Source organism: Natator depressus, chromosome 13 (genome assembly GCF_965152275.1).
Source record: "Natator depressus isolate rNatDep1 chromosome 13, rNatDep2.hap1, whole genome shotgun sequence".
NCBI classification, from domain to species: domain Eukaryota; kingdom Metazoa; phylum Chordata; order Testudines; family Cheloniidae; genus Natator; species Natator depressus.
The window spans coordinates 26312767-26328968 of record NC_134246.1 but is presented as its reverse complement, the minus strand read 5'-3'; the positions used below and the strand labels follow the sequence as shown (position 1 = coordinate 26328968).

At 44.2% G+C, this 16202-nt stretch overlaps 1 protein-coding gene across 2 annotated transcripts in view; it reads left to right on the top strand.

Annotated features, from left to right (window-relative positions):
- ITCH (itchy E3 ubiquitin protein ligase) overlaps positions 1-16202 on the top strand; it is a 122801-nt gene that overhangs the window by 30774 nt on the left and 75825 nt on the right. For both annotated transcript variants that reach the window (XM_074970289.1, XM_074970291.1), the window contains exon 3: positions 15647-15788. In XM_074970289.1, coding sequence (XP_074826390.1) covers positions 15647-15788 — 142 coding nt within the window. The remainder of the gene's footprint in view (positions 1-15646; positions 15789-16202) is intronic.

Genomic DNA, 16202 nt, shown 5'->3' with positions numbered 1-16202 from the left:
AACGCCAACCAGAAGAACTGTAATTTATCCTTTCCTCTTCTGCAAAGCTCCTATTTGGTATTGGCAAGTCACATAAACCAATTTTTTTGTAGGTGGCCACTGTGTTCCTCATTGTCTGGGTACCCAACTTGGTTTACAAAAGTATTTGGTTTACCAGATCATAGAATCATAGAATATCAGGGTTGGAAGGGACCCCAGAAGGTCATCTAGTCCAACCCCCTGCTCGAAGCAGGACCAATTCCCAGTTAAATCATCCCAGCCAGGGCTTTGTCAAGCCTGACCTTAAAAACCTCTAAGGAAGGAGATTCTACCACCTCCCTAGGTAACGCATTCCAGTGTTTCACCACCCTCTTAGTGAAAAAGTTTTTCCTAATATCCAATCTAAACCTCCCCCATTGCAACTTGAGACCATTACTCCTCGTTCTGTCATCTGCTACCATTGAGAACAGTCTAGAGCCATCCTCTTTGGAACCCCCTTTCAGGTAGTTGAAAGCAGCTATCAAATCCCCCCTCATTCTTCTCTTCTGCAGACTAAACAATCCCAGCTCCCTCAGCCTCTCTTCATAAGTCATGTGCTCTAAACCCCTAATCATTTTTGTTGCCCTTCGCTGGACTCTCTCCAATTTATCCACATCCTTCTTGTAGTGTGGGGCCCAAAACTGGACACAGTACTCCAGATGAGGCCTCACCAATGTCGAATAGAGGGGAACGATCACGTCCCTCGATCTGCTTGCTATGCCCCTACTTATACATCCCAAAATGCCATTGGCCTTCTTGGCAACAAGGGCACACTGTTGACTCATATCCAGCTTCTCGTCCACTGTCACCCCTAGGTCCTTTTCCGCAGAACTGCTGCCTAGCCATTCGGTCCCTAGTCTGTAGCGGTGCATTGGATTCTTCCATCCTAAGTGCAGGACCCTGCACTTATCCTTATTGAACCTCATCAGATTTCTTTTGGCCCAATCCTCCAATTTGTCTAGGTCCTTCTGTATCCTATCCCTCCCCTCCAGCGTATCTACCACTCCTCCCAGTTTAGTATCATCTGCAAATTTGCTGAGAGTGCAATCCACACCATCCTCCAGATCATTTATGAAGATATTGAACAAAACCGGCCCCAGGACCGACCCCTGGGGCACTCCACTTGACACCGGCTGCCAACTAGACATGGAGCCATTGATCACTACCCGTTGAGCCCGACAATCTAGCCAGCTTTCTACCCACCTTATAGTGCATTCATCTAGCCCATACTTCCTTAACTTGCTGACAAGAATACTGTGGGAGACCGTGTCAAAAGCTTTGCTAAAGTCAAGAAACAATACATCCACTGCTTTCCCTTCATCCACAGAACCAGTAATCTCATCATAAAAGGCGATTAGATTAGTCAGGCATGACCTTCCCTTGGTGAATCCATGCTGACTGTTCCTGATCACTTTCCTCTCATGTAAGTGCTTCAGGATTGATTCTTTGAGGACCTGCTCCATGATTTTTCCAGGGACTGAGGTGAGGCTGACTGGCCTGTAGTTCCCAGGATCCTCCTTCTTCCCTTTTTTAAAGATTGGCACTACATTAGCCTTTTTCCAGTCATCCGGGACTTCCCCCGTTCGCCACGAGTTTTCAAAGATAATGGCCAAGGGCTCTGCAATCACAGCCGCCAATTCCTTCAGCACTCTCGGATGTAACTCGTCCGGCCCCATGGACTTGTGCACGTCCAGCTTTTCTAAATAGTCCCTAACCACCTCTATCTCCACAGAGGGCTGGCCATCTCTTCCCCATTCTGTGATGCCCAGCGCAGCAGTCTGGGAGCTGACCTTTTTAGTGAAAACGGAGGCAAAAAAAGCATTGAGTACATTAGCTTTTTCCACATCCTCTGTCACTAGGTTGCCTCCCTCATTCAGTAAGGGGCCCACACTTTCCTTGGCTTTCTTCTTGTTGCCAACATACCTGAAGAAACCCTTCTTGTTACTCTTGACATCTCTTGCTAGCTGCAGCTCCAGGTGCGATTTGGCCCTCCTGATATCTTTCCTACATGCCCGAGCAATATTTTTATACTCTTCCCTGGTCATATGTCCAACCTTCCACTTCTTGTAAGCTTCTTTTTTATGTTTAAGATCCGCTAGGATTTCACCATTAAGCCAAGCTGGTCGCTTGCCATGTTTACTATTCTTTCGACTCATCGGGATGGTTTGTCCCTGTAACCTCAACAGGGATTCCTTGAAATACAGCCAGCTCTCCTGGACTCCCTTCCCCTTCATGTTAGTCCCCCAGGGGATCCTGGCCATCTGTTCCCTGAGGGAGTCGAAGTCTGCTTTCCTGAAGTCCAGATGTGGTCACCCCATATCTTGGTTTACCAGAAATGGTTGCCACATCTCAAAGATATATTGGAATTGGAAAAGGTTCAGAAAAGGGCAACAAAAATCATTAGGAGTATGAAAGGGCTTCTGTATGAGGAGAGATTAGTAAGACTGGCACTTTTTAGCTTGGAAAAGAGACCGCTAAGGGGAGATATGATTTGAAGTCTATAAAATCATGACTGGTGTAGAGAAAGTAGATAAGGAAGTGTTTACTACTTCTCATAACACAAGAACTAGGGGGTCACCAAATGAAATTAATAGGCAGCAGGTTTAAAACAAATAAAAGGAAATATTTTTTCACACAACGTACAGTCAACCTGTGGAACTCCTTGCCAGAGGAAGTTGTGAAGGCCAAGACCATAACAGGGTTCAAAAAAGAACTAGATAAATTCATGGAGGAAATCAATAGCTATTAGCTAGGGTGAGTAGGAATGGTGTCCCTAGCCTGTTTGCCAGAAGCTAGGAATGAGCGACAGGGGATGGATCACTTGATGATTACCTGTTCTGTTCATTCCCTCTGGGGCACCTGGCACTGGCCACTGTTGGAAGATAGGATACTAGGCTAGATGGACCTTTGGTCTGACCCAGTAGAGACATTCTTATGTTGTTCTAACGCCTATGGCTATAGAAGCCCTCTACACCAACATTCCACACAAAGATGGACTACAAGCCGTCAGGAACAGTATCCCCGATAATGTCACAGCAGACCTGATGGCTGGACTTTGTCCTCACCCATAACTATTTCACATTTGGGAACAATGTATACCTTCAAATCAGCGGCACTGCTATGGGTACCCGTATGGCCCCACAGTATGCCAACATTTTTATGGCTGACTTAGAACAACGTTTCCTCAGCTCTCATCCCCTAATGCCCCTACTCTACTTGCGCTACATTGACGACATCTTCATCATCTGGACTCATGGAAAAGAAGCCCTTGAGGAATTCCACCATGATTTCAACAACTTCCATCCCACCATCAACCTCAGCCTGGTCCAGTCCACACAAGAGATCCACTTCCTGGACACTACGGTGCTAATAAGCGATGGTCACATAAACACCACCCTATACCGGAAACCTACTGACCACTGTATTTACCTACATGCCTCCAGCTTTCATCCAGACCACACCACACAATCCATTGTCTACAGCCAAGTTCTACGATACAACCACATTTGCTCCAACCCCTCAGACAGAGACAAACACCTACAAGATCTCTATCAAGCGTTCTTACAACTACAATAGCCACCTGCTGAAGTGAAGAAACAGATTGACAGAGCCAGAAGAGTACCCAGAAGTCACCTCCTCCAGGACAGGCCCAACAAAGAAAATAACAGAACGCCACTAGCCATCTCCTTCAGCCCCCAACTAAAACCTCTCCAGCGCATCATCAAGGATCTACAACCTATCCTGAAGGACGACCCATCACTCTCACAGATCTTGGGAGACAGACCAGTCCTTGCTTACAGACAGCCCCCCAACCTGAAGCAAATACTCACCAGCAACCACACAACAGAACCACTAACCCAGGAACCTATCCTTGCAACAAAGCCCGTTGCCAACTGTGTCCACATTTCTATTCAGGGGACACCATCATAGGGCCTAATCACATCAGCCACACTATCAGAGGCTCGTTCACCTGCACATCTACCAATGTGATATATACCATCATGTGCCAGCAATGCCCCTCTGCCATGTACATTGGTCAAACTGGACAGTCTCTACGTAAAAGAATAAACGGACACAAATCAGACGTCAAGAACTATAACATTCAAAAACCAGTCGGAGAACACTTCAGTCTCTCTGGTCACTCGATTACAGACGTAAAAGTCACAATATTACAACAAAAAAACTTCAAAAATAAACTCCAACGAGAGACTGCTGAATTGGAATTAATTTTGCAAACTGGACACCATTAAATTAGGCTTGAGTAAAGACTGGGAGTGGATGTGTCATTACACAAAGTAAAACTATTTCCCCATGTTTATTCCCCCCCCCCCCCACTGTTCCTCACACGTTCTTGTCAACTGCTGGAAATGGCCCATCTTGATTATCACTACAGAAGGTTTTTTTTCTCTCCTGCTGGTAATAGCTCACCTTAAGTGATCACTCTTGTTACAGTGTGTAGAGTAACACCCATTGTTTCATGTTCTCTGTGTATATAAAATCGTCCTACTGTATTTTCCACCGCATGCATCCGATGAAGTGGGCTGTAGACCACGAAAGCTTATGCTCAAATAAATTTGTTAGTCTCTAAGGTGCCACAAGTACTTCTCTTCTTTTTGCGGATACAGACTAACACAGCTGCTACTCTGAAACCTGTCATTATGTTCTTATGTATTCAGCACTCACAAAAGAGGCTGAGGTCAGTGGGCACTGTGCTCTGAACTTAGTGCTATAAGATGCTAATTACTCTGAAAAATCAGGCTCCAGGCATCTACAATTGCGCATACAAAATTCATGGACACATTTGATAATTTTAGCTGTAAGGAACTGAGACACAGCTATTATCTGTCAGTTGAGGATAATACCATCATCCTCTACCACATGGGGGTGTTGTAAAGATAAGTTTGTTAATTCTTGTGAAATACTAAGATGTTACTGTGGTGCGTGCCATGAAAACCCATGATGAAATTCATAATTCTGTTTTCAGTGCAACGTTTGAATGCTATGTTGTAAATAAGGCTGCGGGAAAAAATAGCATGTGATCGTGTCATTAAAGACTGTATGCATACAATCCAATTAAGAGCTGAATTAAGTGGGAGGGAAGTGTGTGCAGTGGAGTGCTTTCTTATGGATTTTTTTATAGTAAACATTTCGCGATGTGTAACTAGATATCTTTTAGAGAAGGCAAGGTCAAAGAAATGCACCTGGCTCTTAGAGCAGAATGTGGTGAGGTTTGTTATGGCCCTTAGTTCCTGTGTGGGAGTTCACTCCACATTCTTGGACCAGCCCCAGAAAGCTCTGTCTTCTGAACAGGCGAGCCTTACCCTTATTGTAAAATGTCTTGTTGTGCTGGAGGAGTGAAATTGTTGACAGCTGTCTTCATGCAGGGAACTTCTGTGATCTTTTGGATACCCTGGGCTATTGAGAGAAGATAAGGACTGAGACCTCGAACTCGATTTGATATCCTGAGGGAAACTAGTGTAGAGAGCAGAGGACAGGTTTGCTAGGTTTGTGGTCGCTTGTGTTGCTGAGATGTGTTGCAGTGTTCTGTATTAGGAGTTTCTTAAGTGCTGAAGATCAGGCTCAGCCTTATTGTATTGCTGTATTCCAGCCAAGAAGTGGCAATGATCTGAGATCAGGCTGAGGTCAAACCATCATTTGCCAGGATGGGATGCCCCTTGCTAATCAGATATGATAGAAAGCATTACTCATGAATGCCGCTATATGAAAGTTTTGTATCAGGGAGGAATCCAAGAGCATTCCTAACGGGTGGATTGAATTGACTAATTGTGGGCGTGTACTTTCAACCAAAGGAGACTGCACTGTAGCTGCAAACTCTTCAAAATGCTTTCCTCTGCCACCCAGTACCACTTCTCCAATTGCTAGGTTCAGCGTTAATCAGCTGTTCTTCATCAACAAGCTGATCTCATCCAAGAATTCGGCCATCTTGTAGTATAGTCGTATGTAGTTCAGGATAGGTAGAGCTGTGTGTCATTGCATATTGATGACTGCCTGTAGCTGTTGAATAGGACCAGAGAGAGAATTGATCCTTGTGTAGAACTCCATAGTAGAAGGGTCTGCTAGTGAAGAGGCAGTTTCCCATTATTACTCATTGGGTGTATCCCTCCATGAGGGATTTGACCCATTTTAGCATATTACCTTGTATGGTTGAGAGTGTCAAATGCTGCTTAGAGGCTCAGGAGAATGAGAACAAATATCTGCCTTCTAGCCACTGACATCCGGAGATCATCCATCAAGTGCCACTAAAGCAGTTTCAGTTCCTTGTCCAGGCCTGAATCCAGATTGTTAGGTCGAGGATATTGGCTTCAATTAGATGATCTTGAAGTTGGCCTTTGATTACCTTCTCAATGAGCTTGCTCAGGAATGGAACATTTGACACTGGGCAATAGTTGGCTATAATTGATGTATCCAGGTAGGTTTCTTCATTTTGCTTCCATGCCTCAAGGAAGAAGGAAAGATTTCTTCTCTGAATCAGTGCTCTAGTTGTGCCAGAATGCCCCAGAACACCATTCCAGCACCTTTTTAGGAGCTGGAATTGTGTTCCAATTAGGGCTGTCGATTAATTGCAGAAAACGCACGCGATAACTCAAAAAAATTAATCGTGATTTAAAAAATAATTAAGATTAATCAGTTTTAATTGTACTGTTAAACAATAGAATACCAATTAAAATTTATTAAGTATTTTGGATGGTTTTCTACATTTTCAAATATATTGATTTCAGTTACAACCCAGTATACAAAGTAGACAATGCTCACTTTATTTTTTATTACAAATATTTGCACTGTAAAAATGGCAAACAAAAGAAATCGTATTTTTCAATTCACCTCATACAAGTACTGTAGTGTAATCTCTTCATCGTGAAAGTGCAACTTACAGATGTAGTTGTTGTTGTTGTTGTTGTTACATAACTGCACTCAAAACCAAAACAATGTAAAACTTTAGAGCCTACAAGTCCACTCAGTCCTACTTCTTGTTCAGCCAATCGCTAAGACAAACAAGTTTGTTTACATTTGCAGAACATAATGCTGCCCGCTTCTTGTTTACAATATCACCTGAAAGTGAGAACAGGCGTTCGCATGGCACTGTTGTAGCTAGCATTACAAGGTCTTTACATGCCAGATATGCTAAACATTCATATGCCCCTTCATGCTTTAGCCACCATTCCAGAGGACATGCTGATGATGCTCATTAAAAAAAAAAAAAATACATTAATTTAATTTGTGACTAAACTCCTTGGGGGAGAATTGTATGTCTCCTAGTCTGTTTTATCCGCATTCTGCCATATATTTCATGTTATAGCAATCTCAAATGATGAGCTAGCACATGTTGTTCGTTTTAAGAACACTTTCACTGCAGATTTGACAAAACGCAAAGAAGGTTTCTAAAGATAGCTACTTCAGTTTACCCAAGGTTTAAGAATCCGAAGTGCCTTCCAAAATCTGAGCGGGACGAGGTGAGAGCATTCTTTCACAAGTCTTAAAGGAGCAACACTCTGATGCAGAAACTATAGAACCCAACCACCAAAAAAGAGAATCAACCTTCTGCTGGTGGCATCTGATTGACTCAGATAATGAAAATGAACATGCGTCAGTCCGCGATGGTTATCGAGCAGAACCAGTTATCAGCATGAACGCCTGTCCTCTGGAATGGTGGTTGAAGCATGAAGGGACATATGAATCTTTAGTGCATTTGGCGCATAAATGTCTAGCGACGCCAGCTATGGCAGTGCCATGCAAATGCCTGTTCTTGCTTTCAGGTGGTGGTGTAAACAAGAAGCGGGCAGCATTATGTCCTGCAAATGTAAACAGACTTGTTCGTCTGAGTAATTGGCTGAACAAAAAGGAGGACTGAGTGGACTTGTAGGCTCTAAAGTTTTGCATTGTTTTATTTTTGAATGCAGTTAGTTTTTGTATGTAATTCTACATTTGTAAGTTCAGCTTTAATGATAGAGATTGCACTACTGTATTAGTATTAGGTGAATTGAAAAATACTGTTTCTTTTGTTTTTACAGTGAAAACATTTGTAATAAAAAATAAATAAAAGTGAGCACTGCACACTTTGTGTATTCTGTGTTGTAATTGAAATCAATATATTTGAAAATGTAGAAAACATCCAAAACTATTTAAATAAATGGTATCCTATTGTTTAACAGTACCATTAATTTTTTTAATCGCTTGACAGCCCTAGTTCCAATATTTCTGCTGGTCTTAGGCCAAGTGTTTCCTTTCTCTCCCCAGCTGCAGAGCATCATCAGAGCTGGCAGGTGTCTGTGCCAGGCTCAGGTGGCAGTGGGTCAGCATGGAGGGAGCCAGGAATGCTACAGCTGGGACCAAGTTATGGGGGCTGGAAGCCCAGGGCAGAGCTGGAGCCAGGCTATGTCAGGAGCAGGGTAGTGGGGCTGCCTGGACAGCGGAGCCTCCCATGGGGAGCAGGAGCCAGGGACAGGATAGTTTCTGTGTGGAGTCACCTCCTTTTCCCCTGGGCCTCTCCCAGCTCATCTGCTGCCCCTGCCTTTCTCCCAGCTCCCCTGTGCTCCTTCCCGGGTCCTCCCACTGCCCTGTGTTCCAGCACTTTTTTGTAGGATGCCAGCACTGTCCTGAATGAGGTATTGGCTGTTTTGCTTATGAGTGACACCAGTTGCTCATGACTCTTTCACAAGCCATAAAGAGCATGCATCAGATTCAGAGGTCTTGGGTTCAGACTCTTTTTAGGGTATACAGAACTTCTTCATGAGTGAATATATTGAACTCTGAGAATGTAGGCTTGGTGGAAGCAGGTGGGGCAAATCCAGGTTGTATTGAAAGCATTCCTGAATGTGCATGGTCTTTTCAGCAAAACAGGATGATAGTTCTTCCCAGCACTTGGTGCTCAGTTCCAGTACAGACTGTAGACAGTCAGGTTGATGAAGTAATTTACTTTGGGGCAGGATTACCAGTGGAGGCTGAAAGAGAGATTCTCTTGGCCTGTAGTACAACCTCTGGATAGGCTTAGAGGAATTAATTGTGTTTCATCCAGTTGTATCAGCTTTTATTTTCTGCCACTGATTGTTGAGTTTCCATCCCTCTCTCTTCATGTGGCACAGGGTGTTGGAAAACTGAGATCACCTGTGGGGCCAAAAGGGAGGAAGGGGCCATCTAGGGACCACGTATTGATGGTCGAGGTTAACATACAATGATGATGATGATTCACCAGATCCTTGACTCCTTGTCCTGTGAGTGAAGTGCTGTTGTCTTTTAGCATGCTTTAGAATTTGGTGGAGAGCATGTGTCTTTGTGGTTGAATCAGGATCCTGGGTCTGTCTTGTTACCTGGGAGTTGGAAGAACTCTGACTACTGTGTTAATGAGGTGAAGGCCTGTCCAAGACTGACTGGTTTATGGTGTCCTTGATATTGATTTATTTTAACTCATTTTTGAATGCTTGACTTTGCAACCTTTAATGTACATCTGACAGTTCTTGTATGTAATTTCCTAACTTTAAAAAACAAACGCGCACACACACACACCCCATGAGTCATCAGTGGGACTGGAATCTTTTAGAGCAACAGAATAGACCTCTGTCACTTGAGCTAACTATCTTGTAGCTGTTATAGAAAGCTGTTATCTTCTAAGTGGATCAGCCACGAGAGGAGGATGAAATACACACTTTGTCCGTGGGTTTCATAACTATTTGATAGAAGGCAAAGGAACGTTAACTCAGGATTTTTGAGTCTCAAGTTTCAGGCTCTAAAGGGAAATGTGCTCTCTAAACCCTCCTACCTCTTTGTTCTCCTCTCCCCTAAGCCTGCCCTCACTTCCAGCCCCTGGCCTCTGTTCCTGTCCCTGTCCCCCTGCCTTTGGATCCTCACATATGTGCATTAGTCAGGCAGCTTTCTCATTCTCCTCACTTCTGGGCACCAGCAGTGGGAGCTTTGAGAGCAAAGGAGAGATAATCTACCTGCCCTTAGTTCTGATGGCCAGCGCCATCTAGACCCCTGGTAGCTTGGAGGGGCAAGTGCATGGAAGTCCTGCTCAGCCTCTGCTGCCCTAGGATGGCACATACTCAGTGACTCTGGAGTGCACACATGCTCATCCCCACAGTCAGTAGGTAGGAGCTATGTTGGTTTGAGATACGATCACTGCATATGGAATCTTTGGATAATTTAGCTACCAAACAAGCTTCTACTGAGCATGTGGGAACTGCTCTTTTCAGGACTTACAACTTGGCCAATTTGGGTGGATTTTCACAGGGACAAGGAAAGCATATCCCTGACAACAGTGTGACCCTTCTGTCAAATTCCAAGTCCATGCTCCAAAGCGTGGTAGAGCAGTGGTAGAGCTCAATCAACAGTTGTCAGATATTTAACATGAACAAAACACATTTTCTCCTATCTTTGTGCTTAGAAACAGCAGAACCATGGTTCAGCCTAACAGCTATTGTCCCCACATGAAATCAGATGACTGGTTTGCTGACTTTGACCTTCAGGGTGCTTATTTCCACATAATAATTTTCCCGAGCCACAGGATGTCTCTCCAGTTTGTTGTAGTGGATCGGCACTATCAGTAAAATGTGCATCCTTTGTCTGTCTGTTTTCCACTCCCAGGGTTTTTACCAAATGCATGATTGTGGTGACAGCTTACTCAGGAAGAGGGGCATTCATCTTCCCATATCTGGATGATTGGTTACTGAGGGACAAGTCCAGAGAAGAAGTCCTCTCTCATGTTCGTCATGTTACGCTTACTGCGTCACCTAGGTCTTATCCCAAATAGTGGGAAGTCAGCACTGGTTCCAACTCAAAAAATCAAGTTCATTGGTACCCTGCTAGATGCTACAAGTTCAAAAGTGTTTTTGCTGACAGACCAGTTCCACATGATTTGCCAGCTATGCCTAACTGTAGTCTCAACCCTCAACTACAGCCCAAGTATGCCTGAGGTTGTTAGGCCATATGGTTGCATGCACACACATAGTCCAATATGCCAGATTGCACCTTCGTCCTCTTCAACTGTGGCTGAAGTGGGTCTGTCATCCTAGCTATCATCCATTGGACAAACTGATCCAACTTCATGCGCCAATTTTGGACTCCTTTTGGTGGACAGCTCAGGGCAATGTGTCCCAGGGTATTCCCTTAACTCAGTTCCCACTGACCAGGACTGTTGTCACTGATGTCTCTTGAATAGGTTGGGGAGCGCATATGGGGTTGCTGAAAGTTCAAGGCCTGTGATCATAACAGGAAGCTTCTCTGCATATCAGTGTCCTGGAGATTCATGCCATCTACAGTGCCTTTCAGGGCTTTTGAGGTCACATCAGGGACTCGGTGGTGCACAAACTTACCGACAATACTACTGTGATGTATTATATGAACAAATAGGGGAGCACACTCCAACATGCTGTGTCAGAGGTGATAGGGCTCTGGGATTTTTGCATGGGGGAAAACGCCCTGTGGCGGATTATTTACCTGGGTTCCAGAATCACCTGGTATGTCACCTCAGTAAAAACTTGTCCCTGAATCACAAGTGGTCTCTGAAGTCCCACGTCCTGCAGTCCATCTTTACAGTTTGGCACATCCTAAAGATTGATCTCTTCATCTCAAGAGACATCAAAAAATGCATCTGTTTTGCTCTTGAGGGGATCTCGGTCTGGGCTCCCTGACGGATGCTTTTCACCGGAGCTGGGAAATGGCACTCCGTATGCTCTTCCTCCAGTTCCAATCATCCCGCAATCATTCTCAAGATGAAATTGGATTGTGCCAAGTTGATTCCCATTGCTCCAGTGTGGCTGAGACAATGTTAACAAGGAGTCCAGTGGCACCTTAAAGACTGACAGATTTATTTGGGCAAAGTCTTTAAGGTGCCACCAGACTCCTCATTGTTTTTGTGGATACAGACTAACACGGCTACTCCTCTGATACTTGAGACAATGTTGGTTCTTTGACCTCTTCACATTATCAGTTCAGCCTCCCATATCTCTTCCTCTTCACCCCAACCTCCTGACTCCACATCAGTCAGATTTTGCGTCCAGCGTTCAGCTCCCTGCATCTCACAGCATAGATGCTGCATGGTTAGATGAGATGGAGGAACGATATTTGGAGGTGGTCCGGCAAATCTTGCTTAGTAGTAGGAAGCCCTGCGCTAGAGTGGTCTATTTGGCCAAGTGGAAGTGGTTGTCAGTGTGATTTGTTAGCTTGGTGAGTTCAACCAAAGATGGCTTGTATCCAGGACATCTTGGATTACCTGTGACACCTCCAGTCTTCTGGTCTTGCACTTAGTTCATCGACAGTGCACCTGGAAGTGACTTTGGAATTTGATTCACCCGTCCATGGGAAGTCAGTGTGTTCGAATTGCAGGGTGGTGAGGGTCTTGAAAGGGAAATGCTTGTCTCCACCTGTTGATTAAATAACTGGTTCCTTTGTGGGACCTTAATACTGCTTTAGCAGTTTTTATGGGACCTCTGTTCGAGTCTCTGACAACTTCTTCTTTCTCCCTTCTGTGTCAGAAAACTGTTTCCCTTGTAGCAATAACATCTGCAAAGAGAGAGAATTGCTGGCAGAACCTCTTTTACGCGCAGTTTTCCAGAGACAAAGTAACCCTGCAGCCGCACCCTAAGTTTTTATCTAAAGTGGTTTCTCGGTTTCACTTGAATCGAGTTATTTATCTACCAGGGTTCTTTCCTAAGACGCATTCAACCCCAGATGAGTAGCGTTGTCACACATTGGCTGTCAGGTGATGCTTGGCTTTTTACCTGAATAGAATCTTTCTGTTCTTCTTCTCGTCCATTTGCTTCATATGTGGACCGAATGAAGGGGCAAGTAGCCTCTTCACAGACAACCTCCAGGTGCATAACTTCCTATATCATGACAGCTTACGAAGTATCTCAGACTCTGCCTCCTCAAGGGTGTGAGCTCATTCCACAAAGGCCCAGGCAATGTCGATGCCATTTCTAAGGGCTAGTCTACACTGGAAGTGCTAGAGTTGCGCTGCTGTAGCGCGTCTGGTGAGGCTGACGGGAGAGAGCTCTCCTATCAGCATAATAACTCCACCTCTGCAAGAGGTGGTAGCTCTGGAGGCGAGAAAAGCTCTCCTGCTGACATAGCTCTGTCCAAGCCAGCACTTAAGGCAGTGTAACTTATGTCATTTAGGGGCATTGATTATTCACACCCCTGAGCAACGTAAGTTATAACAAAGTAAGAGCTAGTGTATACCAAGCCTTAGTGACGTTCCTATACTGGACATTTGTAGGGCTGCCACTTGGTCCTGCGCACCTAGGTTTACAAACCATTTTGCCACTACTGCTGCATCCAGATCAGATGCAAACTTTGGGAAGGCAGTCCTGTAGTCCTTTTTTAAATAGACTCCAAGCCCCACTTCCTGTGAGTACTGATTGTGGGTCACCTACATGGAATACATGGCTGCATCTACTCAGAGGTAAAAAACAGTTCCATACTTGTTTTGTAATGGTTATTCTTCAAGATGTGACATGGACATGTTATTTCACAACCCATCCTCCATCCTGTCTGCATCAGAGACTGTACTCTTGAAATTCAGTGTGAAAGAACTGATGGGGTTGTAGTAGGAAGAGGGCCTAGGGTAGCACACAGAGGAAACACATGCAGCCAAACATCCGACTACACGGGGTTGGGGTGGCGCGATCCTTACAAAACCAGGGTAGGAGCTAGGGCCACAGGGTGTAAGGCGCACCCCTACTGGTGCTTCCAGGCAAAGTTCTCCAGCGTTGGTGTGCTGGGTGCGCTCACTCCTACATGGAATACACATCTGCATTTGTCACAACCGGAACATGGACAGTCTGACTTAGTGGTCAGAGTGGGAGTCTGGCTGGGTCAGATACCAGGAGATCAGAGTCCGAAACAGGCCAGAGGGCAAACCAAGGGTCAGTTGTCAGGAGGCAGGCAGGGTCAGGTTACCAGGAGATCAGAAGCAGAAGACAAACTTGAGAGCAGAACCACAGATTGATAACCAGAGTTAGGCCAAGTCAGGATATCAGGAAGTCAAGCCAGGGGACCAGGAGCAGGACGTAGAAGGAGCACAGTCCAGAGCAAGGTGGATTCCAGTTGCATGGACAGCTTCCTGTTCCAGGTTTAAATAGGAACTGTGGACCAATCAGGACTCCTAGCATTCTGCCAGTCAGCTTCCAGGATTGAGGTCCTCAATCTGAGTTCAGCTCCTATTTTGCCAACAGTTAGCACATTTCTGTGTGGCAGGTTGGAAGCTGCTGGCTCCAAAGAGCCCTGTGGACCAGGGTTCAAGACCCACGGTCCCTGATAGCATCACATCTTGAACAACAGTTACAGTACAAGTAAGTAACTGTTTTTTATCTGAATGCCATGGGGTGACATTAATTTCCTTTGAATAATCAAGGGTAAATATGGGTTGCTGCTGCCAGGATGCTACACAGCTACTAAATGTTGCAGAGTTTAAACACTTAAGGATTCTGATTATAAAGTTTCCTATATAGAAGATTTCACATGCCTTATGTCAAACTTTAAGGGACCCCTCTGATCTTTCGCTAACCAAGAGCTTCAGTCAATGAGCTTCACGTTCAAATAATGGAGGTCCCATTGTCACAGTAATAGACTTTATAGATCTAAAATTTAGATTTTCAGGTAATGAACTTGCAGATAACATGAATTCATCTGTTCCTGAGCACATACAGGTCTTCGAGTCAAATTGCCTCTAAAGAGATTGGCATTGTACACATATGCATATCTAATAATGTTATAAGGAAACTGACAAGCCAAAAAAAGTGTTTAATAATGTGTAAACACACTGGTAAAAGTTAGTGCAAATCTTGTTCTTTGTTCAGATCACCAAAAAACCTAACTCTCTTTGGATGTGCATTTTAAATGCACTGGTGAAATCTCAACTGGAGTCGTCCTAAGCAATTTCATGTGCCATCTTATCCAGGCAGGGAAGGATGAACCAAGGCAGGCAGCTGTAGTATGAGGCAGGGTCTGAACATCGTAGCCTCTTTGAAGAGGGCAACATGCACCTCCCTAACTAGTATGACCTGGAGACACCAAACACGTTAGCTTTCTGGAGGTCAGCTGTAGCTGTAATTTTCTAGCCATGTTACTGTGAGAAGACTTTCATGTACTCAGCTAGTGTTTGCAAAAAGAAAAGGAGTACTTTTGGCACCTTAGAGACTAACAAATTTATTTATCTCAAAGGTGCCACAAGTACTTCTTTTTTGTTTGCGGATACAGACTAACACGGCTGATACTCTGAAACCTGTCATTATATCAGCTGGTGTTGGAGCACTGATCTTTCTGCTCTCAGAGCAGCTGAATTCTTCAAATCCAATGTCTGCGTCAAATTCTTCTTTGATTTGAAATCACAGTACGCAAAAGTGTGATTTGTCATACTAGTGAATCTAGTTCAAGGTAAAGATAATTCTTGTGCAGTAGTCTTGTGGGGTTTATTTTATTTGAGCTGTATTACATGTCAGTATATTTTAGGTTACTACAGCCATAGCTACTTCCTATAGTAAGGAGAACAATGTTGTATGCATTTTTAACAAATTAGTTTCTTACAGGAATGCAGCTAGTTTTCAAAGTGCATTTTTAACAGTTAGCTTATTGAATAGAATAAAATATTCATTGTTTTCCCCTTTTTTAACAGTTATCTCAGCAAAATTAAAAGAAAATAAAAATAAATGGTTTGGACCTAGCCCTTATGTGGAAGTCTCAGTGGATGGACAGTCAAAGAAGACAGAAAAATGCAACAATACAAATAGTCCGAAGTGGAAGCAACATCTTACAGTGTAGGTTTGGAGCTGTTTTTGTTTTACAGGTCAATATATGAAATGTAATCATTATGTTATAGGCAATTAATGTAAAGAATCATTTCTAAACAGTGTGCTCTGTGTTGTAACAACACAATATGACAAAACCAGTATTTTTCATATTAAAGAAAAAGGTGGTACACTTCTACCCCGCTAGAACGTGGTCCTCGGGAGCCAAAAAATCTAACGTTGAAACCACGTTACATTGAACTTGCTTTGGCCTTTAGCATTTCCGTTATTAACAGTCACTTCCCGCCCCCTGACTGACCCCTCAGAACCCCCAACCTATCCAACCCCCTCCCTGTCCCCTAACTGCCCCGCCCCCTATCCACATTCCCACCCCCTGACAGGCCCGCTGGGACTCCCACGCCCTATCCAATGCCCCCATCCCAC